The sequence below is a fragment of the Phoenix dactylifera genome, unplaced genomic scaffold (assembly GCF_009389715.1).
Source record: "Phoenix dactylifera cultivar Barhee BC4 unplaced genomic scaffold, palm_55x_up_171113_PBpolish2nd_filt_p 000661F, whole genome shotgun sequence".
In the NCBI taxonomy this organism is placed as follows: domain Eukaryota; kingdom Viridiplantae; phylum Streptophyta; class Magnoliopsida; order Arecales; family Arecaceae; genus Phoenix; species Phoenix dactylifera.
Window position 1 is genome coordinate 49,381 of NW_024068050.1, and position 18,972 is coordinate 68,352.

Consider the following 18,972-nt stretch of genomic DNA (forward strand, 5'->3'; position numbering starts at 1 on the left):
TGGAGATGTGCGCACAGCCGGCAGGCCGTGCGCGGGTGTGTGCACGGCAGATCGGTGCTAGCGCGCGCGCGGGGCGCGCACAGGTGCGTGCGCGGCCAGGTGAGCTTAGGGCCGGGCCTTGCGCCAGGGCGCCCGCCCAGGCGCGCAGACTTCGGCCAGAGCAGTGGCCGGCCGGGCCACTGCTGCGCGCAGGGCGCGCGCGCGCGCAAGAGGCCGCGGGCGTAGGAGCGCGCCCGCTCAATCAGGCGCAGGGCGCTAGCCACGCGCAGGAGCGCGCGCAGGTGGACCAGGGCACCGAGCGGCCCTGGGCGGCTGGGCGGACAGCCGCACATGGGCTGTTCCCCCAGCAGGCCTCAGGCGGGCAGCGGGCTGGCAGCTGGGCAGAAGGCGGTTTCTGCCCAAGCGCTGCCATTGGCTGCTGTCCCTGCACATGGATCACAGGGCAGCCAACAGTTGGCACTTCCCCATGGCAGCCAAGGGGAGATAACAGCTGAAGGGGGGCTGAACCTGGACACTTTTGGGGCAGCAGAAAACACACTTGGGCAGGGGGTTGGCTGCCCATGGCGGTTAAAGGGGTTGCAACCGCCAAGGAAGCACAATCCATGTGCTCCCTAAATGGACCAATGGGAGGAGTTGAGCCCTTCCCCTTGGAGGCCTATATAAGGCTGATTTCTGGGCATGCAGAAGGGGGAGCACACAGATAATTATTGTCTAGCCCCATAGCAAAGTGAGAGGCTCACTTTGGGGAAGAAAGCAAGGGAAGGCTAGCCCATGGAGCCGAAGGGATTTTGAGGATCATTTGGGGTGGGCTAGCCATCCAAGGAGCCATCCATATAGCCAAGCCTTGGAGGAGGATTTTGCTGGGTCATCACCAACAAGTGAAGGCCATTGGAGGGGCCGAACGAGATTGGTGTTAAGGTGAGTCTTTTCATGTAAAAGGACCTCATATTGGGGAGGTCTTTCGGGATAGAAAAGAAGGCACTAGAGGTTGTGCCATCCTTGTGGAAGGCTTAGGTGAAGGGCTCGGGATTGCTTTCTTAGGGAAGGCATTTGGTTCTTGGAAAGAAGGCAAATGTATCCCGCCGGCCAAGAGCGGCTCTTGGACGGGAGGGGTTTTTAGGGTCTTGGAGGAGTCATATACTTGGGAAGTATGTTGGCTATGTCCCTCGGCTTGTGAGGGCAAATTGGATGTATTTGTGTGAGAAATACATGACCCTTTCCCCTTATCCTAGTGTGCAATATGTTGTGTGTTCATGGGAAACAAAGGTAGCGTTTGGAGTCCACAAGGAGCCTTTTTGGGAGCATCTCGGGCTGAGGAGTTTGGGGCATTTGGGAAGGTCCTAAGTGTAGCCAAAAGAGGCCAAAAAGAGGTGAGATAAGAGGTCGTGTGTGGGGGTCCAAAGAAGGAAGCAATGTGAAGGTTTCCCACGGCCAAAGGGGTCTTGGCCGGGGCAAAAGGAGTTGTCCACGGGGTTTAGAAGGGCTGAAGTGAGCAAAATCAGCGAGGGGCCTTCTAACCTAGTTATCTACCTAGTCTTGGGGGAGTTGTCTAAGGTAAGGGACTTAGGCAAGACCTTGAGAAGTGGAGGACTTGGTGGCTGTTCTAGAGCCAAACCAAGGTGTGCTTAGGGGTCGATCCTACCCCAGATTGCACAAGGAGGCTGACTAAGGGCTTGGGCAAGGCCAAGACTTGGTGCCGCACACAGAAAAGAGGGAGAACTCAAGAAAAATTTTGGTTACTCCATTCCGACCTTTTCAAGGGTGTGACAAATGGGGTCGCCGACCACACGCACTGTTGAGAGCCTTTCTCTATTTCAGGAAGGAGTGGGAGGGAAAGTGAGAGGGCTTCACAACTCTCTTCTTCTTCTTCCCCTATTTTCTCTCTTCTCTCTCTAGTTTCTCTCTCTTCTTATTCTCTCTCTTCCTTCTTTCTCTTTTCTCTTTCTAGTTGATTCAGGAAAGTTTGGGTGGAAGGGACTTGTGGGTTACTGATGGTGGATCCTTTGCTGGACCAGTAGAGGGTTCTGGGTTATCGAATATCTCAAATGATTTTTAATATTGATTTGGTTATGTAGGAGAACAATCTTCAGGGCAAAAGGACGTTGAGCAGGGCTCTGCGCACTCTGATTTGTAGATCGTGGTGTAGGCAAGTAATTAGTATGTCTAGGTTGTTGGCAAAGAGGCAAGAATCCTTATATACTCGTCTACATGATTATATATATTTTGTACACATACGTATAATATGTTAATGATCAAGATAAGTAAGATGCAAGAATTCTTTTATGATGGTTTCTGTATTAAACTATGTCTTGATCGTATATGCTTGTAATTGATAATATAATGAATATATATATATAAGTATAACTTACACTTGCATAATCGGACTAATGGATGTGGTGCTCTATAGTAACCATGTTATATTCATTGCCCCATCACGAGCGGAAAACGTGACATTTATCGATTGCTCCATCACATGCTAGAAATATAACACTTATCGGTTGCCTCACCATGGGTAGAAAATGTGACCGTGGTTAATCTAAAGCCGAAAATAAAAAAAATTGATGATGTGAACTTGATTGAATGAACAAGTATTTTAGGCTGATCTCATGCCCTATCACATGCGGAAAATGTGACGCTATCGATTCTCCCATCATGGGCAAAAAATGTGATCGAGATTTGGTCCAAAGTTGAAAAGATAATCGATCTTAGATTCGTATTGAGTTATAAAAGGATGAAAAGCTATGAAAATACTATTGAATATTTATAAGATATTATATGATATATCACTGTTGAATGATTAGATTTTCATTAATATTTGATGTATATATGTATATTGTTTATTCGAGCATTATTAGTAGTCGAATTGTGATTCTATTATGCGTGCAAAGATTTCTTACTATTTTCAAACTTATCTTATTGTGTTGGTATGGATGTTATGAAATTTTTATTGGGCTATAAAGTTCATACCACATCTTTTCCTTTTCTTTCAAAATTGTAGGTCGCATACTTTACTATGGTTGAAATCACAAATAAAAAGATGAATAAATAGACCATCTTGGATGATTAAATTTTGTAATCATACTAATTTTGTTATTTGTTATGAATTAAGATCATTATTATTCAATGATATTAAGATTGAAATAAATTTTTCAGTCTTGCATATTCTCCAAAATTTTATTTTAGAGAATATACAGCCACGTAACCAAACTAGGTGCTTGGCGTGACACAGCACTATACGTCAACTCCATATCCCTACAATGTTCCGTTACTTCACCAGTTCACATAGGCTTCCGTCATGGCATCATCCCTAACGCGACCTTGCATAACCACTTGTAGTTCCCTCCCATTTCCAATACTTGGTAAATTTCCAAATCTCAGAGCTCCAAATCAGACCCTTCTGGCTGGCAAAGCCACATCTTTACAACACCTGGACCTTTAACCTGCCGCAATAATCTTATCAAGTCAAAGACATCACAGTTTGTTGTATCTCTAGCTAGTTATCCTGCCTTTAGATCCAAACTCATCTCTCACACAAGATATTCAAAACCAGCTGAAAAGGGTCTCAACCATGCAAGGAACATAAATCTCTGGTGCCCATTCTCATAAGTCCAGCAACAATGCCCATACGCACTAGGTAAAAGAATAAGAAAATAAAAATAAGATAGTTCTGATCGCCAGTATATCCATATCACAAGATGAGAAAAAGACCTCCTTGAAGCTCATTACCAAGACTTTGTGTTAAAAAACATTGTGGAATTAAGTATATGATCATGCTACTGCAACTCCAGCAAGGCGTGGACGCCGCTCCGAACCACAGTTCTCGGCTATCAAATCTACGGGCAGCTTCCTCTTGGTGCCTGGGCCAGGTGTTGGTGCTGTTGGCCTAGCATAGTTTCTCAACCTCTGCACATCTTTTACTTGTAGAGGCTTTAGGAGGAAATCTTCAGCTCCGGCATCTAGACACCTGCACAGAGAAACACCTGTGATTTGGCAAAGGACAATTTACTGGAATGCAAATCAGAAGTTTTTGGCCGTAGGTGCGTTTCCAGGTTTATTGTTAACAAAAGCTTATGACGAATTGAAGACGTCAGAAGAGGATAATGTTTTTGGATGTAGGTTCAGAGTCTTCAGACTGTAAACTTCAATTCTGAAGATCTAATGATTTTCCAAAATGTGAGCCACTCCTGAATTGTCACTATGATGGAAAAATGTAGCTAAAAGAAGTTATTTATTTCCAATTTGATATGTAATTTCACTAATCACTCAAAAGTATTATGTATGATACTGAAAGGTGATAAAGTATGTGGCTGCCACAGTTGCTTTCTTTCATTTATTAGAGAAAAATGACTAATAAAAAGGATAAACAGACTGATGGAAGTAGCTAAAGGACCTGCTGATTCTCTGGGGATCATTTTCAGATGACATCATGACTACTGGTATGGATCTTGAGCAGCTGTTCTCCTGATATACAAGAATACGAAAGTTGTTGAATAACAGGAACTAGGCCGAGCAAAGCCGATCCAGTTAATTTGCTCCGTTAATATTGGTCATATGATACCAATGATAGTAGAATGGAGCAGTAGGAGGTGATAGAAGATGATTGAAATCAAAACTACATACCTTGACAGCCTTGAGAAGTCTATAGCCAGTAATTTCTGGCATACAATAGTCCGTAAGGATAATATCAATCTTTTGGTCCTGCACCACATTATTAGTAACTAATTAGGTTGTGAATTCTTCGGAATGAGTGGCTAGACAAACTAATGAATGATTTTCCTCCCCACCAAACTAAAAGATACACTGTAAAAGAGAAGATCGGTCAGTGGTAGGTAAAGACAGGTGAAATTCATGGAATACGACTTGAGCAACAATGCAATATCTTGAGATATTGAAGATATCACCATAAACAGAAGCTGATTTTACTGGGATTGCCATAATTTACAAGAGTTTAATATATCGAATGTTACTGCACTAAAGTGGAAACAACTGGTGATGTTAAGATTCCATCCTGACCTGAGAATTAAATATTCATCCAAGACACATCTATCAATAGCTTTTAGAAGACTACATAACCAAAGACTAAGCAGAGAAGAGGGGGTAAAAAAAGGATAAAATGGGATTTAAGGTCTGGTCTTTATGTTTTTAGACATTATTTTTCAACCTTATATCTTACTCCTCTATTATGGTCTTACTTGTTTTCCACTCACATTCTCCATTCACCTTGCTAGAACCTGCCAACTGCATCAACATCTCAGCAAAAGAATTTCCACCTTAGGGTTTTCCTGGAAGTTTTATGAGCACATTCTCCACCCTTCTATCTACCCACCTAACTGACTAGTACCATCCGTTGGCTATTACCACCACCTATACTAATAATACAGTCAACTTCCTGCCACAGGAGAAGTCATCAAGAAAATTCAAGATCCTAAATATCAGGAGAAGTATAAGAAATAGAGCTGCTCAAATCTTGGGCGGCCCGCCAAGCTTGGATCATTTCGGAAGGGCTTGGGCCTCTCACCCATCAAATGGTTTTAAATCGACCCCTCCCAAGCCCGACTTTATATAATATATATATAATCACCTATACTAATATATGTATGCATGTATGTATGTATAATATAATATATAATAAGAAGTTACCCCTTTGCCCTTGCCCTTCTCTCCAATTCTCCCTCACGCGTGACTCCACGAGCTCTCGCACCACTCTACCCTTGCTATTGCTGACTTCGGCTTTAACGCCAACAGACAAGCCCCACCCCTCCCCTCCTTTCCCCCACCACCTCTACTCTTCCTCCGCGTCCTCCCTAATTCCACCATGGCTTGCCTCCCCCCCTCCGACCCCTCCCATCCCAATCCCCCACCGACTCCTTCCTCCTCTGATCCTGAGTCCCACTCCCCCCGCCAACCCCTCCCCTCCTCCCACCTCCCTCTCCTCTTGCTCCTTCTCCCCCAATCCACCACGCCCCCCCTCCCCACTCCGACCCCTCCCGTCCCAATCCGCCGCGACTCCACATTGATGCCCTCCTCCACTCCCAATTCATACTCGTTGCCCTTACCATCAACAATGCCAATCATCCCCATCCCCCTTTCCCCCGGCACCGTGCTCACTAGTTAAGGTCAAGCCAATGATTCGAAAAAAAAGAAGAAGCAAACAACCCAAGAGCCCAATAAGTAGCAAGCTTGGGTTTGGAAGGTAGGCCCAAAGGTTGGGATAGGCTTGGCCTAGATCTGACTACATGATGTGGTACTTTGGGCTGAGCCCAACCCAGCATACCCGTTGAGCAGCTTCAATAAGAAAGCATTATGAAGAAGTTATATAAGCAGTTGTAAAGCTAGGCAGTCAACAGAGATCCAAGGTCTCACTGGTGCGATTTTCTGAACTTGTCCTTCTTCACTTACAATTGGCACCAAGATCCCCCATTTATAGATGTAAATTAACTCTTAAACTATGCTTAATTATTGGTGACTCAATATGTCCACATATATACAAAAGTAACCTTTAAATATCTTATTGGATGAGGACCATTGCAGGTTGAGACATGTGGACCAAAAGTATATGTTCACTGTGGATTACCATATTATTGCACCTCAAGACAACTCATGGCAGAACTCTCTGAAATAGAGTCAAACACACAATCAAACTCTTACTTACCTTTTGCAATGTCCCACCTTAATTCACAATTTGCACAATAAAGAACTATCTTTTACTATCTTTCTCGCATTTTGAGACTCCGTGTAGTTTTGGTAGGTTTAGTAGGTCTTTTTTAGCCATCTCAATTTTCCAAGCAGTTCTTTATAATATACCTTAATGCAATCTAAATTATGTTGATTTAACTGCATTGCTTTAATATTGATAACTCGTATCAGACACTGAATTGCCTCTTAGCTGCTTGATCAACATTCACTTTTCCTGCATGAATTTTCATGAAATAGAAAACTTGCCCTGTTGATACCTTTATCTCGATACTTGCATGAAACCAACTACTCTTCATTGATATGCTAGCACTTGTATCTCTGTGCATGCAGCTTCAGCTTTTGCATAATACCATCAGAGAAATTTATCAAGGAGATCCTACTTGAGTAAATTTATTTTTATGAAGTCCATAATATGATAAAATTGTTTTCTTTTCCTTTCTGTTTTAGAATATACTGCATTTCACATTTTAGAATAAGCATAAATTTTCCAATTTTTAGTGTCAACATGATAGTGGACAGCAGCTGCCAGCTACCTGGTTATGTGATTTTTCTTTTCCTTAGTGATGCTGCTGCTAAAAGCTTTGGCCTTTTCTCAAAAAACATTGTGTTGCCAATTATACTAGGAGGGCCGGGCCCATAACACTTTTTAGGCATACTACTACGGATTGCCAACCAAAGATGTTAGCTTTCCAATTTTTTTGATGGAGATCATTAAGCTGAAATTGGGTAACTATGTAGATAAACTTAGTCGCCGATTCACTTGCAAAGCTCAATAGGTGATTTAAGTATGTTGTCATTGCATTCAAACTTTTCCCCATATAATGACTTGATGAATATGAGGACTTGCTCTAATACCACTTCACTAGCCTTTTTGTCCTAAAGAAGACCCTCTTGTCTTGGGTTAGGACAAAAGAGAGAGGCTTATAAGAAAGAAGGGATAAGGGAGAGAAAAGGAGAGGCTTTTTCTCGGATGATTTTTTAGAACCCCGGGGCGCCTCCTTATTTATAAGAGATGGAGGGATGCATCACAAAGAGATGCATCCCATCCACACGCCTCATCATGATGAGGCGTGTGCCAAGGGGGGAATCCCATCATGATGGGGCGCTAAAGAGAAGGGTGTATCAAGCTTTAGAAAAAGCCGTATCTAATGATACACTTCTTTCTCACGTCTCCCTCTTAAATCTTGATGATCCAAGGGCCCAAATGCAGGGAACCAAAGCCAATGGTTCAGATCTAGGGGCTATCTAATGGTCTAGATCAAGGCATCACCATCCAGGGTGCCATCCAATGGTCCAGAAGCAAGATGCCATCACCAATGGTCCAGATTCAGGCGCTGAGCAATGGTCCAGATCTTTCATCCAGAAAGCCATCCAGTGGTTCAGATTCAGGCGCTGACCAATGGTCCAAATCTTTCATCCAGGGAGCTATCCAGTGGTCCAGATTCAGGCGCTGACCAATGGTTCAGATTATTCATCCAGGGAGCCATCCAATGGTCCAAAATAAGGCGCCAACTAGTGGACTAGATCCTCATCCAGGAAGCCATCCAATGGTCCAGATGAGGGCGCCAACCAGTGGACCAGATCCTTTATCCAGGAAGCCATCCAATGGTCCAGATGAAGGCGCCAACCAGTGGACCAGATCCTTCATCCAGAAAGTCATCCAATGGTCCAGAAGTGAAGGCCCTATCAAACCCAATCCAATTGGGTTTAACCAACTTAAAGGAACATTAAACCTAATCAAATCATGTCTAATTAAAGCCAAATGGGTTCCAACTCTTGGCTAACCCATATTAGGTCATGATCTAATCATATTAGATCAACCTAATCTAAGAATCAGATTCGAATTTAATTTGAATAAGGAGCTAGGGTTTGCAACACATGCTAGCATGTTCATCTTGCAAACATGATCTAATCCAATTAGACCCTTGATCAATTTTCTTGTGTGTGACCCATTAGGTTCCTTAACTTAGCCAGTAGTAGGTGCAGGTGCAAGTTGACCTAACCTGATTAGAATACCTCTAATCCAATTTAGGTCCAATTTAGTGCTAAACCTGACTTAGCAATCAGAACATTTCTGATGCTTTGATCTAATCAAACTCTTTTATCCGATCAACCCACAAGACAAGATTGACGTCTAGCAACATATCATGTCTACCTGAAAGATAAGAAATATATTGGATAAATCTAAACATACCCTTCAGTGGCAAGTTACCGTGCAATTCAATCCCTCAGTCATACTACATCCTGAATAAGTGCATGAGTATGGATCAATATCAAACTCAATCACTTATTCATGTCTCTCTCAATCTTTTATATGATAATTCAAATAATGAAATATTAGAAACTTTCTAATTTTTATTTTGCTTTGATCAAAGGCTTCTTGAATCTTCATAAGATTAGAGTAAGTAGGATGTTACCTTCTCTTACTAGAAGTGACTGATTCGTTGTTGACCTACTCACAACCTTCGTACAAAATCCATTATATCCAGAATACCCCGTACACAACGCAATGTCGTGAATGAGGGTAAACCAAAACATGGGTTCAAGTGCACAAGGTACCATGGTGATCTTAGGTCTAAGGATCACTTGCACAACTCCCACTGTGAGAACCATTTTTTGACAATTAAGTAAGAATCCATAAGATGTTCTCATGGCTGGTCATTTCAGTGAACTCATTCCTCTAATGAGCACCCACATCTTTGTATTAGTATCTCACACAAGTGATTGTGAGATCAATCACCTTCTACATCGAGCATACATAAGATGCGCCAATCTTTTCGGTAATATTGATCCCCGACTCAATACACCAATTTAACTGAAAATATTCTAAATTAAAATTTTAGAATTTTAGGTATCACTGGTATGATCTCATCATAACCCTAAAATCAATGTCCTAATTTATGGGGTTCATCATCCAACAATAAAACAGATAAGCAGCAAATGATGAAACACAATGTCTTTATTGATATATATCAAGTGTCAAAATACATGATTTGGAGGATTACAAAGAGAAACCCATCAAATGATTGGCTCATAGGGCATCTACTCTTTCAATCTCCCACTTGCACTAAAGCCAATCGCCCTTATATTTTAACCCCATACAATCGAGGTGACGATTGAATTGCTGCTGTGGTAGAGCTTTAGTAAATGGATCTGCTATATTGTTCTTTGTGTCTACTCGTTCAATCTTGACGTCTTGTCTTTCGATTATCTCCCGAACAAGGTGGAAGCGTCTCAAAATGTGCTTGAATTTATAATGAGACCTTAGTTCTTTAGCCTGTGCAACAGCTCCAGTGTTATCGCAATAAACTGGGATTGGTCTGGCAATCTCAGGAACTACACCCAGCTCTGTGATGAACTTCTTCATCCAGACTGCTTCCTTAGCAGCTTTACTAACAGCTATGTATTCTGCCTCAGTAGTTGAGTCAGCTACAGTTTGCTGTTTGGAACTCTTCCAACTCACAGCTCCATCGTTCAAAGTGAAGATATATCCAAAGATTGACTTGCTATCATCTAGATCAGATTGAAAACTAGAATCTAAATAGCCTTCTAGTTTCAATTCTGATTCTCCATAAATCGGAAAAACATCTCTAGTCCTTCTCAAGTATTTGAGAATGCTTTTCACAATTTTCCAATGATCCTCCCCGAGATCTGCCTGAAATCTACTTACCATGCCCAAGGCATAAGCTACAGCAGGCCTGGTACATAGCATAGCATACATGATCAACGCTACTGCCGAAGCATAGGGAATAAAACTCATTCTATTCCTCTCTTCAGATGTCTTAGGAAACATCTTCCTAGAGAGTTGTATGCCATGTCCTATGGGTAAGAAACATTTCTTACTTCCATCCATGCTGAACTTCTTCAGCACATTATCTATGTACCTAAACTGGGACAAACCTAGCATCTTTTTAGATCTATCTCTATAGATCCTTATACCAAGTATATAGGATGCTTCACCCAAGTCTTTCATGAAAAATTTCTTCGATAGCCAAGTCTTGACCGATTGCATCATTGGAACATCATTTTCAATGACCAATATATCGTCCACATATAATATCAAGAAGACAATAGCACTCCCACTAGTCTTCTTGTACACACAAGGTTCATCTACATTTTTAATGAAGCCAAGCTCTTTGACTATCATGTCAAAATGGATGTTCCAACGCCTAGATGCCTGCTTTAATCCATAAATGAATTTCTTAAGCCTACATACTTGATTTGCTCTCCCTTTTGAGACAAATCTCTCTGGTTGTGTCATATAAGCCTCTTCCTCAAGGTGACCATTAAGAAAGACAGTTTTGACATCCATCTGCCAGATCTCATAATCATAGTATGCAGCTATAGCAAGCATAATCCGAATAGATTTGAGCATAGCTACTGGCAAAAAAGTTTCATCATAATCAATACCTTGTTTTTGCCTGAAACCTTTTGCCACTAGCTCGGCCTTGTAGGTTTCTACTTGGCCATCAGCTCCTATCTTCTTCTTGTATACCCATTTGCACCTTATTGGAATCACTCCCTCAGGTGCATCAACCAAAGTCCACACTTGATGGTATATATAGAATCTATCTCGAATTTCATGGCGTCCAGCCATCTGTCAAGAGTCCCTACTCTTAACAGCTTCCGAATAGATCAGAGGGTAATCGTTATCAACGATGTGGGCTTCATCATTCTCAATAATAAATCCATACCTCTCAGGTGCATTTCGCACTCTTTCTGACCTTCGGAGAGTAGTGTGTAGTGGCTGTACCTCTTCCATGGATACTTCTGGTTGAGGATTATTATGTGTCTCACCTTGTAGGTCTTGAACTTCATCAAGTTCAATTCTTCTATCCTTGCCCTTTTCTAAGAAAAACTCTTTTTTCAAGAAAGTGGCATGTCTAGCAACAAATACCTTTTGTTCGGTAGAATAATAGAAGATATATTCTAAACTGTCTTTAGGATAACCTACAAATTACACTTGTCCGATCTAACACTTAGCTTATATCCAAAATTTCTTTTGACATAAGCATGACAACCCCATATCTTAAGATACTTAAGATTAGGTTTCTTTTCTTTCCATATCTCATATGGAGTGCTAGATACAGACTTAGATGGTACTCTGTTTAATACTAATGCAGCAGTTTCTAGGGCATGTCTAATAAGGTACGATTATTTCTTTCAGCTACACCATTTAATTGTGGCATATATGGAGGTATCCATTCAGAGAGTATACCATTTAATTTAAAATAGTCTAAAACTTCACTAAAAAGGTATTCTCCTCCTCGATCAGATCGAAGGATTTTAATACACTTCCCAGTTTGTTTTTCGACCATATTTTGATACTCTTTAAATTTATCAAAGACTTTGAATTTATGTTTCATTAGATACACAAAACCGAACCTTGATTAGTCATCAGTAAATGTGATGAAGTAAGAGTATCCATCTCTAGCTGGAGTTGACATAGGACCGCACACATCAGTGTGTATAAGTTCTAACAACTCACTTGCCCTTTCTCCATGTCCCGAGAATGGAGACTTGGTCATTTTACCCATAAGACAAGATTCACAAGTTCCTAATGATTCAAAATCATAAGGATCAAAGAATTTATCTTTATACAACTTGTGTAACCTTGTCTCACTAATATGACCTAATCGGTAATACCAGAGAAGGGTATTATTAATATTCTCTCTTTTTTTTATTATCTTTGCCAATATGAAACATAACATTATTAAGACATAATACTAAAAGACCATTTTTCATAGTGCCATGACAATAATACTCATTAGATAAAGAAATAGAGCAACCATTGCTCTTTTTATTTATTTTGAATCCTTTTTTAAGCAACAAAGGAATTGAAATTACATTTCTAATGATTTTTGGCATAAAATAATAGTCTTCTAGCTTCAAAAACTTTCCAGAGGATAGCTCCAGTATGTAGGTGCCAACAGCTTCAGCCTAGATGGATTCTCCTCCAGCGCCATATAGCTCGAAGTCACCTTTCTTCAGACTTCTAATTTTTTGCAGTTCATACAAAGATTTGCATATGTGAGAACCACAACCGGTATCCAATACCCATGAATTAGAATCAGAAGAACTTAATGTCATATTGGCTTGTAATAAAAACATACCTTTTGTGCAACACTTGCATCAGGCTTCACACTTGCAAGAAAGCTCTTGCAGTTCCTTTTCCAATGCCCCGTCTTGCCGCAGTGGAAACAGGTACCGGGTCTAGAGATTTTTTTTCCCTTCTTTTTGATGCGACTCTTAGGATTTAGTTTTTTCTTTGAACCCTTGTTGCCCGACTTCTTCTTTGAGCTCTCATCAACAAGAAGGATCGGACCCTTGTCCTTCTTGATATGAGAATCTACTGTTTTCAGCATATTTAGAAGCTCAGGTAGGGAGGAATTCAGTTTGTTCATGTGATAATTCATGACAAACTGCGAGAATGAGTCGGGTAGTGATTGCAGGATCAAATCCTGACTGAGCTCACTGTCCATAGCAAAACCAAGTTGACTCAATCGAGTGATCAAGTCTATAACCTTTAATTTTTCTTTTCCTTAGTGATGCTGCTGCTAAAAGCTTTGGCCTTTTCTCCAAAAACATTGTGTTGCCAATTATACTAGGAGGGTCGGGCCTGTAACACTTTTTAGGCATACTACTACGGATTGCCAACCAAAGATGTTAGCTTTCCAATATTTTGATAGAGATCATTAAGCTGAAATTGGGTAACTATGTAGATAAACTTAGTCGCCGATTTCACTTGCAAAGCTCAATAGGTGATTTAAGTATGTTGTCATCGCATTCAAGGAATGCAAGGACCCATCTGGTGAGTGTTTAGTTCCACACTGATTATACACTAAAAAAATGTTGGATACTTATACAGAATCAAGAAATTCAAGTAATACCTTCTAGCTAACCATTTTGAACGAGATCCTAGGTTGTTATAATTAGTATCAAAGCGGACCCAGCTTATGGCACTTATGGACAAAGAAATATTGTAGCACATGCCCGTTAGAGATGACCATGAGCTAAGAGTAGTATTTGTGATTGGAGATGACCACGAGCCCATTCCATAAGCATGCCACTTCAACTTGCATGGAGAGTGTTCACAAGCCAATAACCTAAATATCCTAACTTGCTGTTTTAAGGCTTCATATACTTTTGTTACCATTATTTTTGAATTTGAAATAATTTGAAAAGTAATAAATGCCAAACACAAGCAGCAAGAACACCTACACGATCAACAAAACAAACTTGCACAATTTTGTTGTTTACAATTAACAGACTCACAAACCAAAAAAGAAAAAAAAATCAAGTTTGACCAAATTTCCTAGAATATCACAAGCTAGTAAGAGAGGGAAATGGAAAACCACATTTAGTTGCTAATGAATTGAATCTATTCAATTCGTTAACCCTAGAGAAAAGCAAAAGATTCAACTGAAAAATTAGTTGATTAGGACTCAATTTGATGGGTTCGTATATTTTAAACATTTATAGAGGTTCTTTTTTAAACCTTTTAATAGCTTCTAGCAACATTTTGTAAAATGTCCTAACTGACTCGATCTGCTTGTTGTACAATTGACAACTTTAATGAATTCTTTGAATTTCGTCCATAAGTGGAGTAGAGTTCTGTACTTTGTTTTGGGGTAGTCCACTAACAGCTTCTCAAACACTTTGACTCTATGAGAATCCGTGCGGGCGTGTATTTAGTCCCATATTGGTTATGTGCTAGGTAAATTTTGAGTACTTATACAAATCAAGAACCTAAAATAATACCTTATGGCTAGCCTTTTTGAGTAAGATTCTGGATTGTTATAGAATGGTATCAAAGCAGGCCTGCCTCATGACTTATGTGGACTAAGGGACATTGCAATATGGATTCATATAGGCTAACCACGAGCCAATCACGGTGCTCGTGACTAGATTTGAATGAATTTGAATCTTTAGCTTGGCGAGGTCACCAAGACTTAAACGGAGGGAACACGTGAGAACCCGTGCAAGCATGTTTTTAATCTCACATCGACTATTCGCTGGATAGATCTTGGGTACTTATATAGGATCAAGAAATCCAAATAATACCTTCCAACTAGCTATTTTGGGTGAGATCCTGGGTTGTTACAATGGTATCAGAGTGGACCCGGCCCATAATCTATGTGAACTAGGAAACACTGCAGGACAGACCCATTGGGGCTGACCACATGCCGATCATGGTGCTTGTGATTAGATTTGAATGGATTTGAATTCTTAGCCGGACGAGAATGTCAGAACTTAAACAAGGAGAGTATCTGAGGATTCATGCAGGCGTATTTAGTCCCATATTAGTTATTTGCTCGATAGATCTTGAAAACTTATACAAGATAAAGAAACCCAAATGATACTTTCTGACTAGCCATTTTGGGTGAGATCCTGGATTGTTATAGACTTATGGAACTAGAAGTAAATGATGAAACAATACCATAAAAGGCTACCAGGAAAGAGTGACTTACATCACTGTTGGGAGAGTCAGCCTTCCCTTCATTCAAGCCAAGAACATCCATTGCTTTCTTTCCACTATCAACAGCAGTAACTGAAATGAAAGGGAAGAAAGTTTTGAGACATCTAAGATTATAAATTTTAGAAGATGCCTAACATTAAGACATCAATTAAAAGACTGGACATAGTGATAGAAATGTAGGCTTTTGGAATAAGTAAGTTTTGTTTGCACCTAGTCAGAATTCAAAAGCAATGACATCACAACAAATGATGAAGTAATTTCATCATTCCATATGGATGACGCACAAGAATCCATGGCTTCTTTGGCTTTAGAATGCATTATTAAAATTCATTTTGGTCTTCATGTTAATAAATGATTGCAAGTCAAGCAGTACATGTAATGGCAAAAAAGACACCAAGTCCAATGAAACCCTTCAAATAGAAAGAAACCTTAAAGTGAAGAGACAGGGGAGTTCCTTCTGTTCAATATGAACCAAACAAATTAAAGCTATAACTACTCAAAACACAACAAAATATTTATACCAATCACAGAAGAAGATGGCAATCAGGTAGCCAATATGGTAGCAGAAAATAAGATGCTGTAAGGTAGTAACCAAGTTAAGCTTAATCAAGCTTAGGCTTGGTCAAGCTCAACTTCAAATTTATTTTGAGCCTAAAGTTTGAGATCAAATTCCACTCATCAAGCTTAATTAAGCCTAGTTTCAAACTGAGCTGAAAAAGATTATCTCCATCCCCACTTAATAACCTTAAATCAATCCAAAATCAAATCAAGTTTTTGTCAAACTTGAACCAAGCTCAGTATGAATCTGATTCAAGCTTGGTTCCAGCTTGAATTAAAGTTTAGCTGGATTCTAATAGTTGAATATGCCACAAGTCAAAGCCTTAATTATGAATCATAAATATAGAAACAGAACCAGTTAATATACTGTCAAATGTATTATCGCTTTATTTCTCTCAAACTAAATGTTCTATCACTCTATGAAACATATGTGGTAAGCCCCACTTCGAGCCATATCAAGTAAGGCTAATCAAGCAGTTTATTTGATCTTCCATTTCAGGTTTGGGTCATTATTGATTCTGAACCTAAGAACCAAGTTCAAGCTCCACTAATTCAAGACAAGCCTGATCAAATGGGACGATAGATAAATCACTGTTCATGTACTATCAAGTCTAAGACAATACATTCTAGATGATAAGGTAAACAGTCCATCTTTGCAATGTAATCAGGCAATAACAAAATATAAAGCAACATACACTATCAAAATCCACCACTGTTTGCTTTAAACAAATAATGGGAAGAGAGAACATAGAGCAGCATGAACACACATGTGCATGCAATCAAGCATGCACATATGCACACACACAGAGAGAGAGATGGAGAGAGAGAGGAAGAGAGAGAGAGCAAATGTTTGACATATCAAAGAGGCACTCTAACAAAGTCAAAATAGCTGGAGTAGCCCATATAATCATCAAGAAGTTGGTTCAATTATCATGAAATGAATCTAAGTATAGAAGGTCATGATTTATAATGGTCATTTCGATGGAGCTTCATACACCTTCCTAAAAGTTCAGTTCATTTTACACCTCTGCAATTTTAACATCCTGCACGAGATATAGTTACGACAAGAGGACCAAACAGGGAAGTGTAATGAAACAATCTGAAAGGATGAAAACATGAGTTTTGATTTAAGAGAATAATGTGTGCGTACATAGAAGGTAGGATGCGGACGCTAGATAAGCAGAAAATTTTGTCAAAATTTCAAAACAAACACAACATAAAGGAAATTTAGTAAAATCATCAGAAGGTAAAAATCCAAACACCAGACAACGAAAAGCATGTCTTTGTACCTAATGGACATTCTAAAACCAGTGGAAATACCAGAATTTCGCCCATTTAAACCCACAAATACCCCAAACAATTTAAATTTCACATTCATGTGAACTGCTAGAGAATTCTATTACCCCAACCAATCCGAAAATGCAAGAATAATAACAGCACAAAAGATATAAAACTTTTTTGATGATAAAAAAGATATAAGATTCAATGCAACCACATAGGAACTAGGAAGAACAACCATCATTCAGGAAAAACAAAAAAGGAGATCTCTGCAAAACAGAGACCACCTCCGATTACCTTCAAACATTCCCCCACTTCTCTTGAGAAGCATATCCACCACCTTTCGGTCCACAGGGGAGTCGTCCACCACCAACACCCGCACCACCCCCATTCCCCCTCCTCCTCCACCTCCACCCCCGCTGCCACCAACTCCACTTCCATCTCCACCTCCACCACCAGCGCCAGCTTTGTTGCCAATTTCCTCCTCCTCTTCGTTTACCTTCCCCATTTCCCTTCCTCTCCTGCTCGCAATCTTCACCCGCTTCTAGCTAAAGATTTATATATGAGAGAGAGAGAGAGAGAGAGAGAGAGAGAGAGAGGGTGGTCGGTGTCTTTTCGCCGTTCAGGGAAGAAGGGAAGAGAGCGGGGTCATGCAGAGGGGGCCTCAGGCTTAGCTGTCCAGCAGCAGACAGCCACCGGCCTTCTTGGACGGCGTGTGAACCACCCATTGGCCATTGGTTGGAAAGCGGGACCCGCCGACAAGGTTTCTTGTCGACCTTGATTTTTTTTTTTTTTCTTTTGGGGTGGGGTTTATAGATCTAAAAAGCAGGGTATATCTTTAGCCAAAAATAAAAATAAAAAAGCAGGGTATCATGCGGGAACAAATCGGAACAATCACAGCTGCCAGATCTCATGTCATGTCCGGCGTGATACAGCAGATAAAAGTGCAACCCGTCGTACGATTCGGGCCAGACCCCGGGAATCACAATTTTGGACGGACATGATTTACCGAACGGTGTTCTCGCTGTTTGAAGGAAAGCAGCAAACGGTCAGGCCCCACCTGACCGGGCCGATAACGAGTTGGCGCGGCGTAAGAGAAGACTGTTTGCTGTTTGGGAGGAGAGAGGTTGAGATCAAGATGGGGGCGAGGGGGAGCCGAATAATTTGTCACTGGATTTGGCTGTCGGGAGGAGATAAGATTCTCCTCACTGACCTTCCCCCCCCCCCCCCCCCCCCCCCCCCCCAACCTTTCTTCTCTTCTTTTTTTTTTGGGCTGAAACCTTCCCCTCCCCCTTCTGTTTGCCCTTTTGCAGCTTCCTAACGGGGCCGTTTCCATCAAGCAAATTCTAGCCGTTACTCGTTGGTATGACTTGATGTAGTCCTTGATTTCGTCATCGGGCTAAAAGCTTATGAAAGTTGAACAAAGATCATTTGAAGGGATAAACGAGCCACTCTTGGTTGATTTTGAGCTTGAAATATGAGTTCAAGTTTGATTTATTTATCAATAATTTGAAATTAATTCAAAGTTAATTTGGAACCATGCATCAGAAATCCACTGTTTAGGACTCTACAGGTCAACCATCCTTGTGTAGCTATTTGATTGCCATTTTTCTTGCATGTTGAGATTTTGATGCATATTATTTTGGGCAAAGGTTAGAGCTGCAAACCAATCAAGCTATTCACAAACAACTTGAGGCAAGCTTAATCACAAGCTCATTCTAGCTAATTTAGCTAGAAAATGAGCCAAACCTATTTTTAAAACGAGAAAAAAAAAAACAGAGAGAGAAAGACCTATCTATATTGTAGTTATTCATGTCCAAATTCTTTTGGGGCGCATAATTCAGATAGATGCAAAATTTTTGGTTGCTGAGTAAATAGGTGTAACTACTAAGACACGTCCCAATTCACACCCAACTAGGATATTTTTTAAGTGCTTGGCTCAGAAAACCAAGCATGGAACC

General features: G+C 40.6%; 1 protein-coding gene across 1 annotated transcript; it reads right to left on the reverse strand.

Annotated features, from left to right (window-relative positions):
* Positions 1-3,571: 3,571 nt before the first annotated feature.
* On the reverse strand, positions 3,572-17,667 carry LOC103717250 (two-component response regulator ORR11-like). The gene is made up of 5 exons (XM_008805565.2): positions 17,309-17,667; positions 15,168-15,247; positions 4,621-4,698; positions 4,391-4,461; positions 3,572-3,964 (listed from the first exon to the last, which is right to left on the reverse strand). The coding sequence occupies exons 1-5, from the start codon at positions 17,517-17,519 to the stop codon at positions 3,769-3,771; spliced, it is 636 nt and encodes a 211-aa protein (XP_008803787.2). The 5' UTR covers positions 17,520-17,667; the 3' UTR covers positions 3,572-3,768.
* Positions 17,668-18,972: the final 1,305 nt, after the last annotated feature.